This window comes from Triticum urartu, chromosome 5 (assembly GCF_003073215.2).
Source record: "Triticum urartu cultivar G1812 chromosome 5, Tu2.1, whole genome shotgun sequence".
NCBI lineage: Eukaryota > Viridiplantae > Streptophyta > Magnoliopsida > Poales > Poaceae > Triticum > Triticum urartu.
The window spans coordinates 22,393,126-22,411,673 of record NC_053026.1 but is presented as its reverse complement, the minus strand read 5'-3'; the positions used below and the strand labels follow the sequence as shown (position 1 = coordinate 22,411,673).

General features: G+C 53.8%; 1 protein-coding gene across 1 annotated transcript; it reads left to right on the top strand.

The window, feature by feature from the left end:
* The first annotated feature begins 16,457 nt into the window (after window positions 1-16,457).
* On the top strand, window positions 16,458-18,163 carry LOC125555486 (UDP-glucosyltransferase UGT13248-like). Its single transcript, XM_048718424.1, has one exon. The coding sequence runs from the start codon at window positions 16,542-16,544 to the stop codon at window positions 17,982-17,984; it is 1,443 nt and encodes a 480-aa protein (XP_048574381.1). The 5' UTR covers window positions 16,458-16,541; the 3' UTR covers window positions 17,985-18,163.
* Window positions 18,164-18,548: the final 385 nt, after the last annotated feature.

Here is an 18,548-nt window from a genome sequence, read left to right as displayed (position 1 = left end):
TCCTTTGGTCTAACCAACGCTCCAGCTACTTTCTCCCGCTTGATGAACTCGATCTTCATGGAGTACTTAGATAAGTTCGTCGTGGTTTATCTCGATGATATCCTTATTTACTCGAAGAACGAGGAAGATCATGCCGAACATCTTAGACTTGTGCTAGAAAAACTCAGAGAGCACCGCCTTTATGCCAAGTTCTCCAAGTGCGAATTTTGGTTGCCAGAAGTGACCTATCTCGGCCACGTAATCTCTGATAAGGGCATTGCTGTCAATCCCGAAAGAGTTCAGGCCGTTCTTGATTGGACTCCGCCAGAAACAGTTAAGCAAGTTAGGAGTTTCCTTGGTCTAGCCAGTTATTGTCGCCGCTTCGTTGAGAACTTCTCCAAAGTGGCCAAACCTCTCACGGAACTTCTCAAAAAAGATAAAAAGTTTGAGTGGTCCCCACAGTGTGAGCATAGTTTTCAGGAACTGAAAAGACGCCTGACTTCTGCTCCCATACTTCTGCCACCGGATTTCACTAAGGACTTTGTTATCTATTGTGATGCCTCACGACAGGGACTAGGTTGCATTCTTATGCAAGATCGCCATGTGATTGCCTATGCATCTCGACAGTTGCATCTACATGAGGAGAATTATCCTACACATGATCTAGAGCTTGCAGCCGTAGTCTATGCACTTAAGACACGGAGACATTACCTTCTTGGTAAACGTTGCGAGATTTACACCGGTCACCAGAGTCTCAAATATATCTTCACCCAACCAGATTTGAATCTTAGGCAAAGACGCTGGCTGGAGTTGATCTCAGATTACGACTTAGGGATTACCTACACCCCAGGCAAGGGGAATGTCATGGCTGATGCACTAAGTCGTAAGTCCTATTGCAACAATCTCATGTTGCAGCAGGGCCAACCACTTCTTCATGAGGAATTCTGTAAGCTTAACCTTCACATTGCTCCTCACGGATTCCTTTCTACCTTGGTGGCGAAACCTACTCTTGTGGATCGGATCATCTCTGCTCAGAAGCAGGATACGGGAATTTCCCGGATCAAGAGAAACATTAACAAGGGAGTTGGTGGTAGTTTCTCTATAGATGATCGTGGTGTTATTTTCTTTGAGAGTCGCTTGGTGGTTCCCAAGAATCAACATCTTCGACAATTAATCCTTAAGGAGGCGCATGAATCTCCTCTCACGATTCATCCCGGTAGTACTAAGATGTATCAGGACCTACGCCAGAGGTTCTGGTGGACTAGGATGAAGAGAGAAATCGCTCAGTTTATTGCTAACTGTGATGTTTGTCGTCGCGTGAAGGCAGAGCATCAGAGACCTGCTGGCACCCTTCAACCTTTAGCTATTCCTGAGTGGAAATGGGATAAAGTTGGTATGGACTTCATCACCGGTTTTCCCAGGACCAAGAAAGGGAATAACGCTATCTTCGTAGTCATTGATCGTCTTTCCAAAGTGGCTCACTTCCTACCTGTTCGAGAGAATATCACTGCTAGTCAGCTTGCTGACTTATCTCGAATAGTGTCACTTCATGGTGTTCCACTCGAGATCAATTCGGACCGTGGTAGTCTTTTCACTTCTCATTTTTGGGAGAGTTTCCAAACTGCCATGGGCACCCATCTTTCTTTCAGTACCGCTTTCCACCCTCAATCAAGTGGTCAGGTGGAAAGGGTCAACCAAATTCTTGAAGACATGCTTAGAGCTTGTGTTATCTCATTCGGTATGGATTGGGAGAAGTGTCTTCCCTTCGCCGAGTTTGCTTATAACAATAGCTATCAATCCAGCCTCAAGAAAGCTCCTTTTGAGGTTCTGTATGGACGAAGATGTCGAACACCTTTGAACTGGTCAGAAACCGGTGAAAGACAATTCTTTGGACCGGATATGATCCAGGAGGCAGAAGAGCAAGTTCGCATCATTCGTGAGAATTTGAAAACAGCCCAATCCCGTCAAAAGAGCCAGTATGACCGTAGTCATAAGGAAGTGGCTTATGAAATTGGCAACAAAGCTTACCTTCGGGTTACCCCTTTGAGGGGTACCCATCGATTCGGTATCAAGGGCAAGTTGGCTCCTCGTTACATTGGTCCCTTTCTCATTCTCGCTAAACGAGGAGAGGTTGCCTACCAGTTGGAACTACCACCACATCTTTCTCGAGTTCATGATGTCTTCCACGTCTCTCAACTCAGGCGTTGCTTCTCGGATCCCATCCGCGGAGTGGACCACGAAACGCTTGATCTCTAAGATAACCTCACATATCGAGAGTACCCTGTTCGCATCCTTGATCAAGCAGAGCGTGTCACCCGACGTCATAACATCAAGTTCCTCAAGGTTCAGTGGTCTCATCACTCCGAGAGAGAAGCTACTAGGGAGCGTGAAGATCGTCTTCGACTGGAGTACCCCGCTTTCTTTCCGCCAACCCCTGAATCTCGGGACGAGATTTCTTCGAGTGGGGGCGAGTTGTCACATCCCTAGTTCTGGTATGACCTAGACCAGCTAGTCAGTTGTGCATCATGTTTTAATTCCATTTAAATTTGAAATGGGGATTTGTGAAACCCTCAGAAATCATCTCTGGAAATGAACTAGATAAAAATTGTTTCAATTTGGGCCAAGAAAATGTTCCTGATTTTCTCTAAAAATATTGGCCAGAGGTAAAATCGCAACCAATATTTTTGGGAGCTCAGAAGTATTTATTTTTGGCCATTTGAGTTAATCCAGTAATTATTTGCGTTGGGGAAATATTTTATTATATATGAAATATTGTTCAATAATTCTGATTTTTACTGTGGGGCTTTGGAATAATCCAATTAAGTTCCTACATTAATTTTCAGAAGAAAATAAATTGATTTAGTATTATTACTAAATCAGAACAAATGTCAGATAAATAGAAAACAGAACAAAAATAGAAAAAAAAACCTTACCTGGGCTTCTTACCTGGCGCCTCTGGCCGGCCCATCTCTGTTCTGGCCCAGCCCACCAGGGGCATGGTCGTCTTCCTCCTCTTGCCAGTAGGCAGAGGGGAAGCTGTGCCCGACGCCGTGCGCGCCGGCACGCAGCTGCCTGCCTGGCGTCCTCCTCGTCGCCCTGGAACGCCCGGACATCGCCACGCGCCGCCCCGTACCCCTCTCACTCTCCCCAGTCCTCTCCTCTTCTCTCCCTCGCTCTCTCTCTCACGGCCGAGCGCCACCGCCGCCACCGGCCACTTCTGCCGCGCCCACAGCCACGGCCTCGCCTCCCGACGCGCTCCACAGCTCCTCCGCGGTCCCCTCTCCCTCCTCGTCGAGCCACGCACCTCCGGACGGCCTCCATCGTCGCCACCGTCGTCTTCTTCATTGCCGGCCGCCGCAGATCTCCACCGCCCGCACGTCGCCGTCCGGCTGTCCCCGAGCTCGCCGTCGACGCCCATCGAGTCCGCCGTGAGCCCGCATCGATTCCCCTTCTCCCCTGCCTCCCCGTGCTCTGTAGCCCGCAGCCGCTGAGCCCGAGCTCCGGCCGCCGCCGTGAGCTCCGCTCCGGCGCCGCCGTGAGCTCGCTCCGGCGAGCTCCGGCGCCCCCGTAGCCTCCCACCAGCTCTGCTGGATGCGGACGATGACGGGCTACGCCCCGGTGGTCTCCGCGCGTCCATCCACCGCTCGTAGCGCAAGTCCGGCGAGTTGCCGCCGCGGTATTGGTCGCCGCCGGCCAAACTCCGGCGGGCTGACGTGGCTTGCAGTTAGGCGTTAATTACCCCCCTCTGTGACACTGACAATGGGCCCAGCGCCACTAACCTAAATTAGATTAGAATACCCTCCCTGCTTAACACTATGTCACTGACGTGTGGACCCCACACGTCAGGTTTGACCCGGTCAGCCCGTTGACGCTGACGCAGTGCTGACGTCATGCTGACGCAATATTCATTTTCTGGAATTATTTAACAGGAAATTCCAGAAAATATTCAAAACTTCAAAAATTCATAATAATTCAACCGTAGCTCAGATTGAAATAATTTATATATGAAAAATTATCAGAAAAATTCAATCTATCCATCTGTACCATTTTCATGCATGACAAACCAACCTATACATGCTGTATATGTGAAAACACACTTATGGCATATTTAAGAGCTTATTTTGGAGTTGCATTTGAATCTTTGGTTCAAATGGACTTTAACCAAATGAATGCTAGTTGCATTAGCTCAAACAACATCACATCTTCATGCCAATGTTCATGCATCATATTGTTGCATATGCCTGGGTATTGATTGTCGACACCGTTCCTACTTGATAGGTACTGCTTCGAAGACCGTTCCAGAGTACCTGTCTGAGGAGCAGTGCTTTCCTTGTTGATCTACCAGGCAAGCAACCCCCCCCTTTGTTCATTCCGATACAATCCTACTCTCTCGCTCCTGCTCTCAGTTATTGCATTAGGACAACAACGATTCAACTGCTACTTTATGCTGCGGTAGTTGAACCCATTCCTCTGCATGACCTGTCATTGCCACAGTAAATAGTTAAAACCTACTAGCATGTGTAGGAGTTGATTGAGCCATGTTGTGTTCTTGCCATGCCATGCCTGCTATTGCTTAGAGTTGTGTCAGGTCTGATTCATCGGGAATGAATTGGAATGTTATGATATGTTCTGGTAATGAGAGTTAAGCGTCTGAACACGTTTTGGTAAAGGTAGCGGTGAGAGGCCATGTAGGAGTACATGGTGGGTTGTCTCATTGGGACCGTCCTTAAGAACTGAGTTCTGTGTAAGTTGTCCAATGACTAGCTACTACCACACATTGGGCTCCGGGCACTCCAAGCTCTCTCGGCTTATTAACCGCCTTGATCTCTGTCTAGGAGTTGCAAATAGTTTCTGGTGTTTGTAGGTAGTGCTATTTTTCTACCGAGTGGCACCCGGCAGGGTGGGCTCGGGACAGACCAGGCACAGGTGGCACGGTGTACCAAGTGGCACCCGGATGGTGGGCTTGGGAACCCTGCTCACATCGTTTGGGGCCGTGAGCGACACCCCGGCCGGATCTCCTTGCGGATGGAACCCAAATAGGTGATAAACCTGGACTAGAGTCTTGCGTGGTTAGTCAGGTCGTGGCCGACACCCTCGCCAGGCTTCCGCTTGAAGGTTGCCGAGATACATGACGGGTATATGGTGATAAGTGGTGAGAGCGTGTGTGATGAAGTACACCCCTGCAGGGTTATCATGATCTATTCGAATAGCCGTGTCCTCGGTTATGGACTTCTTGGATGCTTACGTGGTACATAGACAACTTAAAGTGGATACTCTAAAATGCTCAAGATAAGTGTGAGTGCTATGGATGGCGTTCTCGTAGGGAGACGAGGATGAATCCATAGTGGTGTATTGATGTGGTGATTAGTGGACTCGTGTGCGCTGCCTCATCTCAAAGAAGTTTCTCGTTGTCGTAGAACAGGATAGCCACTGAGTCAAAGCTGGCTTGCTGCAACTAAACCCCACCTTACCTTCTTGATACAAATGCATATATGATAGGATCTGATGTAAGTCTTGCTGAGTACCTTTGTACTCACGTTTGCTTTATTTATGTTTTGCAGGTGAGACATCTGTTTCACTAGTAGTATCGCTTGGACTTCGACGAGTAGCTTGTTACCTCAGCTACGATCTTGGTCCCTTGGGAGGGACTTGTAGATAGTCAGGCTTCTCAGCCCTTTTCTTTTGTAGTTGTCTGTACTCAGACATGTAATGCTTCCGTTGCTTGTATGCTCTGAATGATGGGTCATGTGACCCCTATTTGTATTTATGCTATGTGGCTCTTCTGAGCCTTTATCTATATGAGTTTGCGTTATGTTGTGATGCCATGTTGTACAACACATACTTGCATGTTATGCGTACGTGTGACGTGTATTGCTATGTGTGGGATCCGACAATCTAGTTGTTTATCCTTGGCAGTCTCTCTTATGGGGAAATGTAGTCTAGTGCTTCCTTGAGCCATAGTAGTCCGCTACAGCCCGGTTCATCGGAGTCCTGCTAGCCCAACACTACTGCTCAGGACACTTGACTGGCCGGCATGTGTTTCACTTCGTTCCTGTGTCTGTCCCTTCGGGGAAATGTCACGCGGTGACAACCGGAGTCCTTCCTAGCCTGCTACAGCCCGGGTTCCCCGGAGTCCTCTTAGCCCAGTGCTACAGCCCGGATTCACACGCTGCTGACCGACACGCTCGATGTGAATCATGTATGCCTGTTCCCATAGGTTAGTGCTGCTTTGGGTTCACGACTAGCCATGTCGGGCCGGGTTCTCTGTCATATGGATGCTAGCGACACTATCATATACGTGAGCCAAAAGACATAAACGGTCCCGGGCAATGGTAAGGCGACACCCGTGGGGATACCGTGCGTGAGGCCGCAAAGTGATATGAGGTGTTACATGCTAGATCGGTGTGACTTAGAATCGGGGTCCCGACACGCCGGCACTTGGAGGGGGGAAACGGACGCGTCGGGTCTACACGGAGGGGATCTTGCCATGGGTCTGGCCCGGATGTTGCTCCAAAGTGTTCCTATGGGCTGACCTAACACAACTGGGTGGATACCTCCACTGCTAAAAGCCCGCCCGTGCAAAGTCAAAGGGGTAGATCCCGCGGTCAAACGCTACAGGGTTAGGCGGGACGGGGGCCCTAGGGGGGGTAGCAATGCCACCGGAGCATCGCACCGAGACCTCATACATGCGGGATGGTGTGCTGGCATGTCCGAAGAGGCGGCACACGTCTCCGGGGTGTGCCCCCCCCTCACGGACGGCGCCGCCGCCGACACCTAGAGGGGGGGGGGAACGGACGCGCCGTCCATGAGGGGGGGCCACGCACCGGAGGTGCGTCCCGCCTCTTCGGACATGCCACCACACCACCCCGCATGTATGAGGGCCCGGTGCGACGCTCCGGTGGCATTGCTACCCCCCAGTGCCCCCGTCCCGCCTAACCCTGTAGCGTTTGACCACGGGATCTAGCCCTTTGACTTTGCACGGACGGGCTTTGACCAGTGGACCTCCCCACCCGGTTGTGTTAGGTCAGCCCATAGGAACACTTTGGAGCAACATCCGGGCCAGACCCACAGCAAGATCCCCTCCGTGGGGACCCCACGCGTCCGTTTTCCCCCTCCAGGTGCCGGCGACAGCGCCGTCCGTGAGGGGGGGCACACCCCAGACACGCGTGCCGGCCGTTTGCAACCGCCACAACACTTCCAGACTTGTGAGAGGCCGCCTACGCAAGATTTGGCGGCATGCTAGACCCCGGAGGCCGCCGGCCACAGTCGTAGACGCGCGAAGGGCAATCCGCGTAGAGGGAATTTTTCAGATACTTCTCCATCACCAAAAATTATGAAAAAAATACCATCATTCCTATAGCAGATGTGCCCACGTCGTGCAAAAAAACTCTTGATTTTATCGCGCTCCGAGTATTTAGTAATATTGACGCCGCATCGTTACCGCAGAACGTCTACTACCGTGTCATCGCCGTCCGTGAGGGGGGGCCACGCACTGGAGACGTGTCCCGCCTCTTCGGACATGCCACCACACCACCCCGCATGTATGAGGGCCCGGTGCGACGCTCCGGTGGCATTGCTACCCCCAGTGCCCCCGTCCCGCCTAACCCTGTAGCGTTTGACAACGGGATCTAGCCCTTTGACTTTGCACGGATGGGCTTTGACCAGTGGACCTCCCCACCCGGTTGTGTTAGGTCAGCCCATAGGAACACTTTGGAGCAACATCCGGGCCAGACCCACGGCAAGATCCCCTCCGTGGGACGGATACGTCCACTGCTCAAAGCCGTCCATGCAAAGTCAAAGGGTAGATCCCGTGGTCAAACGCTACAGGGTTAGGCGGGACGGGGGCCCTAGGGGGGTAGCAATGCCACCGGAGCGTCGCGCCGGGACCTCATACATGCGGGATGGTGTGCTGGCATGTCTGAAGAGGCGGCACACGTCTCCGGGGTGTGCCCCCCTCACGGACGGCGCCGCCGCCGGCACCTAGAGGGGGGAAACGGACGCATCGGGTCTACACGAAGGGGATCTTGCCGTGGGTCTGGCCCGGATGTTGCTCCAAAGTGTTCCTATGGGCTGACCTAACACAACCGGGTGGATACGTCCATTGCTAAAAGCCCGTCCGCGCAAAGTCAAAGGGGTAGATCACGTGGTCAAACGCTACAGGGTTAGGCGGGACGGGGGCCCTAGGGGGTAGCAATGCCACTGGAGCGTCGCACCGGGACCTCATACATGCGGGATGGTGTGGTGGCATGTTCGAAGAGGCGGCATGCGTCTTCGGGGTGTGGCCCCCCCTCACGGACGGCGCCGCCGCCAGTACCTAGAGGGGGGGGGGGGAAACGGACGCGTCGGGTCTACACGGAGGGGATCTTGCCGTGGGTCTGGCCCGGATGTTGCTCCAAAGTGTTCCTATGGGCTGACCTAACACAACCGGGTGGATACGTCCACTGCTAAAAGCCCGTCCATGCAAAGTCAAAGGGGTAGATCCCGTGGTCAAACGCTACAGGGTTAGGCGGGACGGGGGCCCTAGGGGGGTAGCAATGCCACCGGAGCGTCGCACCGGGACCTCATACATGCGGGATGGTGTGGTGGCATGTCCGAAGAGGCAGCACACGTCTCCGGGGTGTGCCCCCCCTCACGGACGGCGATGACACGGTAGTATACGTTCTGCGGTAACGATGCGGCGTGAATATTATTAAATACTCGTAGCGCGATACAATCATGAGTTTTTTACACGACATGGGTACATGTGTTGTAGGACTGATGGGAATTTTTCATAATTTTTCGTGATGGAGAAGTATCTGAACAATTCCCTCTTACGCGGATTGCTCTTCGCGTGTCTACGACTGTGGCCGGCGGCCTCCGGGGGCTAGCATGCCGCCAAATCTTGCGTAGGCGGCCTCTCACAAGTCTAGAAGTGTTGTGGTGGGTGCAAACGCCTGGCACGCATCTCCGGGGGGGGCCCCCCCCCCGGACGGCGCCGCCCCCGCCGGCACCTGGGGGGGGGGGGGGGAAACGGACGCGTCGGGTCCACACGGAGGGGATCTTGCCGTGGGTCTAGCCCGGATGTTGCTCCAAAGTGTTCCTATGGGCTGACCTTACACAACCGGGTGGATACTGTTGGGTTTCGTAGTAATTTCAAAAAATTTCCTACGCACACGCAAGATCATGTGATGCATAGCAACGAGAGGGGGGAGTGTGATCTACATACCTAGTAGATCGACAACGGAAGCGTTTGGTTGATGTAGTCGTACGTCTTCACGATCTGACCAATCAATCACCGAAACTACAGCACCTCCGAGTTCTAGCACATGTTCAGCTCGATGACGATCCCCGGACTCCGATCCAGCAAAGTGTCGGGGAAGAGTTCCGTCAGCACGACGGTGTGGCGACGATCTTGATGCACTACAGCAGCAGGACTTCGCCTAAACTCCGCTACAGTATTATCGAGGACTATGGTGGCTGGGGCGCCGCACACGGCTAAGGAAAAGATCACGTGGATCAACTTGTGTGTTCTAGGGTGCCTCTGCCTCAGTATATAAAGGACCAAAGGGGGAGGCTTGCCGGCCAAGGAGGGCGCGCCAGGAGAGTCCTACTCCCTCTGGGAGTAGGATTCCCCCCCCCCCAATCCTAGTTGGAATAGGATTCGCGGAGGGGGGAAAAGAGAGAGAGGGGCCGGCCCCCTCTCCTTGTCCTATTCGGACCAAGGGAGGGGAGGGGCGCGCGGCCCATGTAGGTCTGCCTCTTCTCTTTTCCACTAAGGCCCATCATGGCCCATTTAGCTCCCGGGGGGTTCCGGTAACCTCCCGGTACTCCGGTAAAATCACGATTTCACCCGGAACACTTCCGATATCCAAACATAGGCTTCCAATATATCAATCTTTATGTCTCGACCATTTCGAGACTCCTCGTCATGTCCGTGATCACATCCGGGACTCCAAACAACCTTCGGTACATCAAAATGCATAAACTCATAATATAACTGTCATCGTAACCTTAAGCGTGTGGACCCTACGGGTTCGAGAACAATGTAGACATGATCGAGACATGTCTCCAGTCAATAACCAATAGCGGGACCTGGATGCCCATATTGGCTCCTACATATTCTACGAAGATCTTTATCGGTCAGACCGCATAACAACATACGTCGTTCCCTTTGTCATCGGTATGTTACTTGCCCGAGATTCGATCATCGGTATTCCAATACCTAGTTCAATCTCGTTGCCGGCAAGTCTCTTTACTCGTTCTGTAATACATCATCCCGCAACTAACTCATTTAGTTGCAATGCTTGCAACGCTTAAGTGATGTGCATTACCGAGAGGGCCCAGAGATACCTCTCCGACAATCGGAGTGACAAATCCTAATCTCGAAATACGCCAACCCAACATCTACCTTTGGAGACACCTGTAATGCTCCTTTATAATCACCCAGTTACGTTGTGACGTTTGGTAGCACCCAAAGTGTTCCTCCGGTAAACGGGAGTTGCATAATCTCATAGTCATAGGAACATGTATAAGTCATGAAGAAAGCAATAGCAACATACTAAACGATCGGGTGCTAAGCTAATGGAATGGGTCATGTCAATCAGATCATTCAACTAATGATGTGATCCCATTAATCAAATAACAACTACTTTGTCTATGGTTAGGAAACATAACCATCTTTGATTAATGAGCTAGTCAAGTAGAGGCATACTAGTGACACTCTGTTTGTCTATGTATTCACACATGTATTATGTTTCCGGTTAATACAATTCTAGCATGAATAATAAACATTTATCATGAAATAAGGAAATAAATAATAACTTTATTATTGCCTCTAGGGCATATTTCCTTCAGACACGTCTACTGCTCAAAGCCCGTCCGTGCATAGTCAAAGGGGTAGATCCCGTGGTCAAACGCTACAGGGTTAGGCGGGACGGGGGCCCTAGGGGGGTAGCAATGCCACCGGAGCGTCGCACCGGGACCTCATACAAGCAGCGTGCCGGGTGCCTACGCCTGCCACCATGCTTATATAACCGTAGGAGGGCCACCGCAACACCTGGCGGCATTGCTACCACCCAGGTACGCCGTCCCTTCTAACCCTGACACAGACGACCGCCGGGTCTATCCCTTTGACTTTCCCTGGACGTAGTTTGACCGGTGGACCTTTTCACCTTGTTGTCATAGCCCAGCCATAGCTACACCCCCCAACACAGTCCCGGCACAACCCACCCCAAGATTCCCTCTGCGTCGGCCCGACGTGGCCGTTTCCCCCCTCCGGGGCATGGCGGCATCGACGCCCGTGAGGGGGAAGGGGGCACACCCCGGAGCCGCGTGCCTGCGCCTGCCACCACGTTTCCACAACCGTAGGAGGGCCCACCACAACACCTGGCGGCATTGCTACCCCCCACAGGTACCCTGTCCCGTCTAACCTCTCCGTGACACGACGGAAGAAGGCCCGTGTGGGGGGCAATCGATATATGTTTTCTGTACATTTAAGTTAATGGAATTAGTATTGGAAAAAAATAAAAAAGAGAAAGAGAAAATACAAAAAAATATAAAAATATTATTAGAAACCTATGCCTATGGCAAAGCCGTCGGCATAGTTACGGCCATGGAACGGTAGAGCCCTGGATCGATGACGTGGCGTAGGGCGGGGATCAATGACGTGGCAAAAACCATGGGCCAGGCCTATGCCGACGGCCTAGCCGTCGGCATAGAAATGCCACCCCACGGGACCGGCGAACGACGCGGATCGATGACGTGGCGGCGCGGCGGATCGATGACGTCGGCATAGCTATGCCGATGGCTAGACCGTCGGCGTAGCTATGCCGACGGCCACCATTAGCCCGTCGGCGTAGCCTGACGCCGTCAAACTGCCGTCGCCGCCCGGGTAGACGGGCCCACGCGATATGCCGACGGCCTGCTCTATGCCGACGGCCCCCGTCGGTATATTCAGAGAAACGCCGACGGCTTATCTATGCCGACGGCCCCCGTCGGCATAGATGGTTATACGCCGACGGCCTTTCTACGCCGACGGCTTTAGTTGGGCCGTCGGGGTATGCCCATATATGCCGACGGGGGCCATCGGCATAGATATGGCCGTCGGCAAAACAAGTTTTTCTGGTAGTGCCCGCACCGTCGCGCTCCTCCGCGGCGGTGGCCTGCACGACGCATTCCTCCTGCGCCGCCGCGTTCCTCTGCCTCCGGTCGGCCGCCCGCCTGCCGCGTTCCTCCGCCACCACGGCCTGCACCACCGGCCGCCCGCCACGCTCCTCCGCCGCCGTGGCACGTCGAGTTGCTCCGCGCCGCCACGTTCCTCCGCCGCCACGGCCTGCACCACCGGCCGCCCGCCACGCTCCTCCGCCGCCGTGGCCTACACGTCGAGTTGCTCCGCGCCGCCACGTTCCTCCGCCGCCACGGCCTGCACCACCGGCCTCCCGCCTGCAGCAGCCGCCGCGTTCCTCCCGCGCCGCCTACCGCGCACCTCCGCCGCCGCAGCCTGCTCGTCGAGTTGCTCCGCGCCGCCACGTTTCTTCGCCATCGGTCGGCTGCCCGCTGTGTTCCTCCGCCACCGGCCGGCCGCCTGCTGCGTTCCTCCACTAAAATCTCCCCGCTGCTTTCTGCCGACAAGATCCCCGCTGCTTTCTGCCAAGATCAGAACGGGAGGCGGCAGCCTGCGCTGGTGGCCTCGCTGGTGAGCGCCGCGGCAGCCTGCGCCGATGGCTTCGTAGCTGTGGTTGTGGAGGAAGTGCGACACGAGGGTTGTGGAGGTAGTGCGGATCACTGATAGGTGGGACCAGCCCGGACACAAGAGGGGAGGAGCGGACAAGAGCAGACGAGGGTAGCGCCCAGTTTTGTCTGCCGTGGGCCCATTTGTGGCCCATTTTTGCGCCCAATTTGGGTCAGAACGGACAACAAACAGACATTAGACAGACACCTTGTCCGTTTGGGTTGCCAGATTGGACCAAATTTTCTGTCAGGATGACCCAAATAGACAAAATGGATCGCCTGGTTGAAGTTGCTCTAAGCAATCTCCACCGTGTTTGGACACCTGCCTCCTCTCACGACAACATCTCGCCTGACAAACATCACTGCTAGAACTATGGTGTGTCCCCTAAAGAAAAAGAACTAGGGCGTATAATATTTGCCGTTGGATCTCCGGCGTCCTTGGTCGACCCTCGATTAAATCTTAGCTTCAGGTGGGCTGAATTGTTTACACGTCAACTGTACTGCATAACATCGAGTTGTTGACTTTCCGCCCCGGCCATCCATTTTGAAAAACGGTCACTTATGTATATATCGATCCAAGCTGGGAGGCAGTTAAGCTAGCAAAACTGTTAAACTAATTCATGTGTGGTTTGCATGTTTTCAGTTAAAAAATATACGGGTTCAGTCCACACTTCTTCCATTAATAACATTATCAGTCCAAAGATAAAAACATTATCTCCCATCGAAGCAAAGCCAGCTCACAATTTTGAGTTTCTTAGATATTGGAAGAGCACTTCTTTCTTTTTTTCCTTTTTCTTTTTCATTCTCAATCATGGCAGTACAAGAAACACCAGAGATAATGAAAATTACAATTAGGTTCGTGGACCATCTAGTGACGACTACAAACACTGGAGTGAGCCGAAGTCGGGTTGCCGTCATCGCCCCTCCCTCACCGAAGTTGGGCAAACCTTGTTATAGTAGGCAATCGGGAAGTCGTCGTGCTAAGGCCCCATAGGAGCAGCGCACCAGAGTAGCAACCATCGTCGATGAAGAAAGTCGTAGATTGAAAGGATCAAACCTGTAAACACCCAAATGAAGGCGAACAAAGACCGGATCCAAACAGATCCGCCGAAGACCAGCACCAACCGAATCCCGCGAGATCCGACGGAAACACACCTCCACACGCCCTCCAATGAAGCTAGACGCACCATCGGGACGGGAATAGAACATGCGACACATCATTCCTACTTTGGGACATCGATGCCGCCACACAGCCCCAACCAAGACGATGAACCTAACAAGAATGAGAACGGGGTCCCTCCCGCCAGTGAGGGGTTGAGGTTCTCTGCACCTCCATGGCTCAAAGGCCCTAAGAGATGAGGCGGACCGGCAGCGGCGCCGGCGAGAGGAGGAAATACTTTTCTTTGTGAAGGAGGAAAGAAGGGATTGATTTCCTTCTAGGTTTTAATTGACATGCTTAGTTTAATGGAAAAGAACCTCTGACCTCAGGTGTTACCGGTTCTGCTGTCATATCGGGTTAGGATCCGGGTTTATGGAGGGCCGCATCTTATTGAGCACGGGCACAGTTTTTGTTATCCTTTTGGGACAAAACGAGAAGAGAAACAAAGCGTGTGTCCTCCTACGCACGACCGCCAACCTAACCCTCATTTGGCGCTCCAGCGGGCGACAGGGAGGCTACCCGCCGCCGCGGGCCCCCAACCCCTCTCCTACTCCTCTTCCCTCGCCGCCGCTCGGGCGCGCCGGTGGGCGAAGCCTGCCTAGAGTGGGCGGCGGTGGGGAGCCTTCTCCTCCTTGCCTAGCGAGATCGATGCGGGTCGATCTAACTCGGGTAGGGCGCGGCACTGTGCGGGGCGCGGTGGTGACTGGCAGCGGCGCCGGATGTCACGACTATGGCGTGGAGGATTTTTTGCGGGCGAGCACGTGCGGTTGCGTGCTGCGGTGGCTGGCCCCGGGTGGATGTGTGTTGGCCAGATCTGGTGCTAGGGATCCCGGCAGGTGGCGCGGGATGGTGTAGCGTCCCGATGTGGCTGCTGCTCCAGTCATGGGTGTGGCTGCAAGGTGGGGGATGGTCTATGTTGGCCGACCTCCAGCCAAGACCTCCCTAGTCCGGCTTCTGGACGAGGGCGAGCGGAGCGGGATAACCCTCCGGTGAGCTCTATTGGCTACGGGTGAGGGGTGGCTTGGTCCTCCTTCTCGATGGGCGAGTAGTAGTTGGTGACCTCGCATCGAGCTGCGCCCGCCGCCAGGGTGAGGCGACACGGTGGTGTGTCCGGTGGGAAGTTCTCAGGAGGCATGGGAGGCCCCTATGTTTGGCCACCCGACAGCGGTGCAGGGGTGCACTGGTCCAGATGCGTACACTCCTCCCCCTTTCCTCGGTTGTGTGCCTTCTGGCAAGGTTCTGGCGATGTTCGAGGCATGGCCCTTGTTGGCTGCTCCGTCGGTTGGGGGCGGCCAGTCAAGCTAAAGCCAAGGCCTTTGGGTGTTCATGGAGTTTCTTGGATGCAGGGCGGCAGCCCTAGCAGTGGGAGACGCGTTGTTCGTCGGTCGGCAGAGGGCGTGTCTTGGGTGCGGTCAGACAAGCATGGTCATGCGGCTGGCATGGTTGGTGATGTTCAGTGTAGCATGGTGGCATCGCGGAGGGAGGATTAACACCAGAGTGCATAACTTGCCCGGTATTGTCCAGCCGACGGCGGCGGCGGTCGCGGGCGTCGTATCCTTCATGAAGGCTCCGTCGTGCTGTTCCCTTCTCTTCTCGTTGCTCCGGGTGAAAATTTGATATTCGGGATTGGGCGGTGCTGACAATTCGGTGTCGTGCCCTTCTTGAAGGCACCGCCTTGGAGTCCATGCTCTGTCATTGTCCCGCTTCACTTCTTCCCGGTGGCTAGTTCTCAGGAGGTCCTTGTCGGGCCCAAGTGGTTCTTATTGGCTCATCAGTAGTGTGCTTGGCGCCCTTGTATCTTATCTTAGGTGTGTGTGTGTTGGTGGCGTGTTGTGTCCAGATCTGTATCTCTAGTCGTTGCTTTGTATATAAAGGAGGACGACAACCTTTTTCGGTAAAGCGAGACCAGACAAGCAAGATTAGGGTTGTTAGGGCATGTCCAACACGGACGCTAGCGCAGGGGTGCCAGGATAGATATCCTGTTCAACTGGCGGTTCCACTTTTAATTCCTGGCGTCGCTCAAGCGTCGATGCAAGAAGTAGCAGCGAGCGCTTCAGCCACTTTTGCTGTGCGGGATAACACGCGCCGATTTTATTAGCGCCTATAAACTAGCGCCTTGCGTTGAAACAAACCAACGCTTAGATAGTTTTCTAATTTTATGATATATTTTTATTTCTCTAAGCATCCGTATAAGCAGCTTGCATTGAAGATGCCCTTACCTGCGTTGCAAGAGCCCAATTTTAGGTAAAATCAAATTAGGGTTAAATATAAATAACATAATAGAATTAAAATTCTCATTCATGTTGCAAGTTGTTGCATGGCTACATTTTGAGATGAGCCATTTTCATGTATGTTGCATTGAGGTGGAATGCTTGCATTTTGAGAAAAGCATGTTAGTGTGGCCTAGTTGTTTAGATATAGCAGATTAATCACAACTTGGCGATTAAGTTATAAAGATACAATCACAAGAAATCAACAATCAGTGCGATCATGTGTGATCCCTGTACAGTTGGCTGATCATATGCCGAATAACAAGAGATATGCTAAGACAAGTTTATGCTAACAAAAAGTCAAACGCTTTGGCTGATTAGGTGCTCGTTCCATACTTCCATCTCATGCCTGCCATAACGGCCAGTTTTCAAGCCGTATCTTCTATAAATTGATCCAAAATTCATGTATGTAGAGCACACGCTGCATGCAACACGTATATACTAGTAGCAAAAAGAACACGGACAGGAACATCGATCGGTCGGCCATGGCCGAGTCGGAGCACAGCATCCACGTGCTCCTCGCCGCGTACCCAGCCCAAGGCCACATCAACCCGCTCCTCCAGCTGGCCAAGCGGCTCGCCGGCCAGCCCGGCGTCCGCTGCACCCTCGCCGTCACCCGCTCCAGCCTCGGCCCCTCCGGCGGAGCATCTCTTGATGCCGGCGCTGTCCACGTCGCCGCCTTCTCGGACGGGTGCGACCAGCGGGGCTACGACGAGGTGGGCGACGTGAGGCTCTACCTAGCGCGGCTCGACTCCGCGGGCTCGTCCTCGCTGGACGCCCTCCTCCGCTCCGAGGCGGGGCAGGGCCGGCCGGTGCACGCGCTCGTGTACGACGCGTTCCTGCTCTTCGCGCCGCGCGTGGCACGCCGGCACGGCGCCAAGTGCGCGGCCTACTTCACGCAGGCGTGCGCGGTGAACCTGGTGTACGCCCACGCGTGGGCGGGCCTGCTGGGCGTCCCCGTCGACAAGGACAGCGCGCCGGCGTCGCCCATGCCCGGCATTCCGACGCCGCTCTCGCCGGCCGACTTCCCTTCCTTCCTCACGGACACGGCCGCCCCCGCTTACCTGGACCTGCTGCTGCAGCAGTGCCGGGGGCTCGAGGTGGCGGACTACAACCTCATCAACTCATTCGACGAGCTGCAGCCCAAGGAAGCCGAGTACCTGGCGTCGCGATGGGGCGCCATGACGGTCGGCCCCAGCGTCCCGTCGGCGTACCTCGACAACCGCGTGGCCAACGACACGTCCTACGGCTTCCAAATCCACACGCCGATGGCCGCCGAATGCAAGGCCTGGCTCGACGGCAGGCCGGCGAGCTCCGTGGTGTACGTCTCCTTCGGCAGCCTCGCCACGCCCCAGCCAGCGCAGGTGGCCGAGGTCGCCGAGGGGCTCTACGGCAGCGGCGCGCCCTTCCTGTGGGTGGTGAGGGCGTCCGAGGCCTGGAAGCTGCCGCCTGGCTTCCTCGACAAGGTTAATAATAAGGCCGACGGACGTGGCCTCTTGGTGACATGGAGCCCGCAGCTGGAGGTGCTGGCGCACCCGGCCGTAGGGTGCTTCGTGACACACTGCGGGTGGAACTCCACCATGGAAGCACTTAGCATCGGCGTGCCCATGGTGACGGTGCCGCAGTGGGCAGACCAGCCGACCAACGCCAAGTACATAGAGGACGTGTGGCACGTCGGTGTGCGCGTGAAAGGGGCGGTGACGAAGGAGGAGCTGACCAGGTGCGTGAGGGAGGTGATGGACGACGGCAAGGGATACCGGACGAATGCTGCAAGCTGGAGCCACAAGGCCAAGAAGGCCATGAGTGCTCATGGCAGCTCAGACACCAACATCACCGACTTCCTTTCCAAACTTCGACTCGGCAAATAGATCGATCGACAAATCATGAAATGATGGCTCTAAATTTATATCCCTTTTCTTCAGTGTTTGTCTTTGTTCTTGTGTATCTTCGACGTAGCTTTCTTTAAGTTTGTTTTTGTGTATCCTCAACCTGGCTTGTTATTTCACCATCATTCTCAGAATTAAATAAAATCCCTTTCTTCTTTTAACCAGCGCAATTGTATGCTCACGACACATGTAACAGACAGCCGAACGATATAAGGTGGCATGAAAATCCTCGTACAAGATAATCAAAGAAGAAACAAGACAATACATGATGGACAACATCAGAAATACACTATTGGACGTGGTCAACATGGTGACGTGTATAAGGAAAAAGACGAACAAGCGTGACCAAAGTAATCTGCACGCACAAATTACGCCCCAAGAAGTATATGGTGTCATCACGTGGCCGCCATCATAACCGTAAACATGGACAAAGAGTTTCACCCAGCCGACTACAGCGCACCCATAGGGGATGCGACACCCGCAGCTGTCGTTGGTACGTCTCTGACGTATAATTTTTTGCAAGCTCATGCTACATTCATATCATTT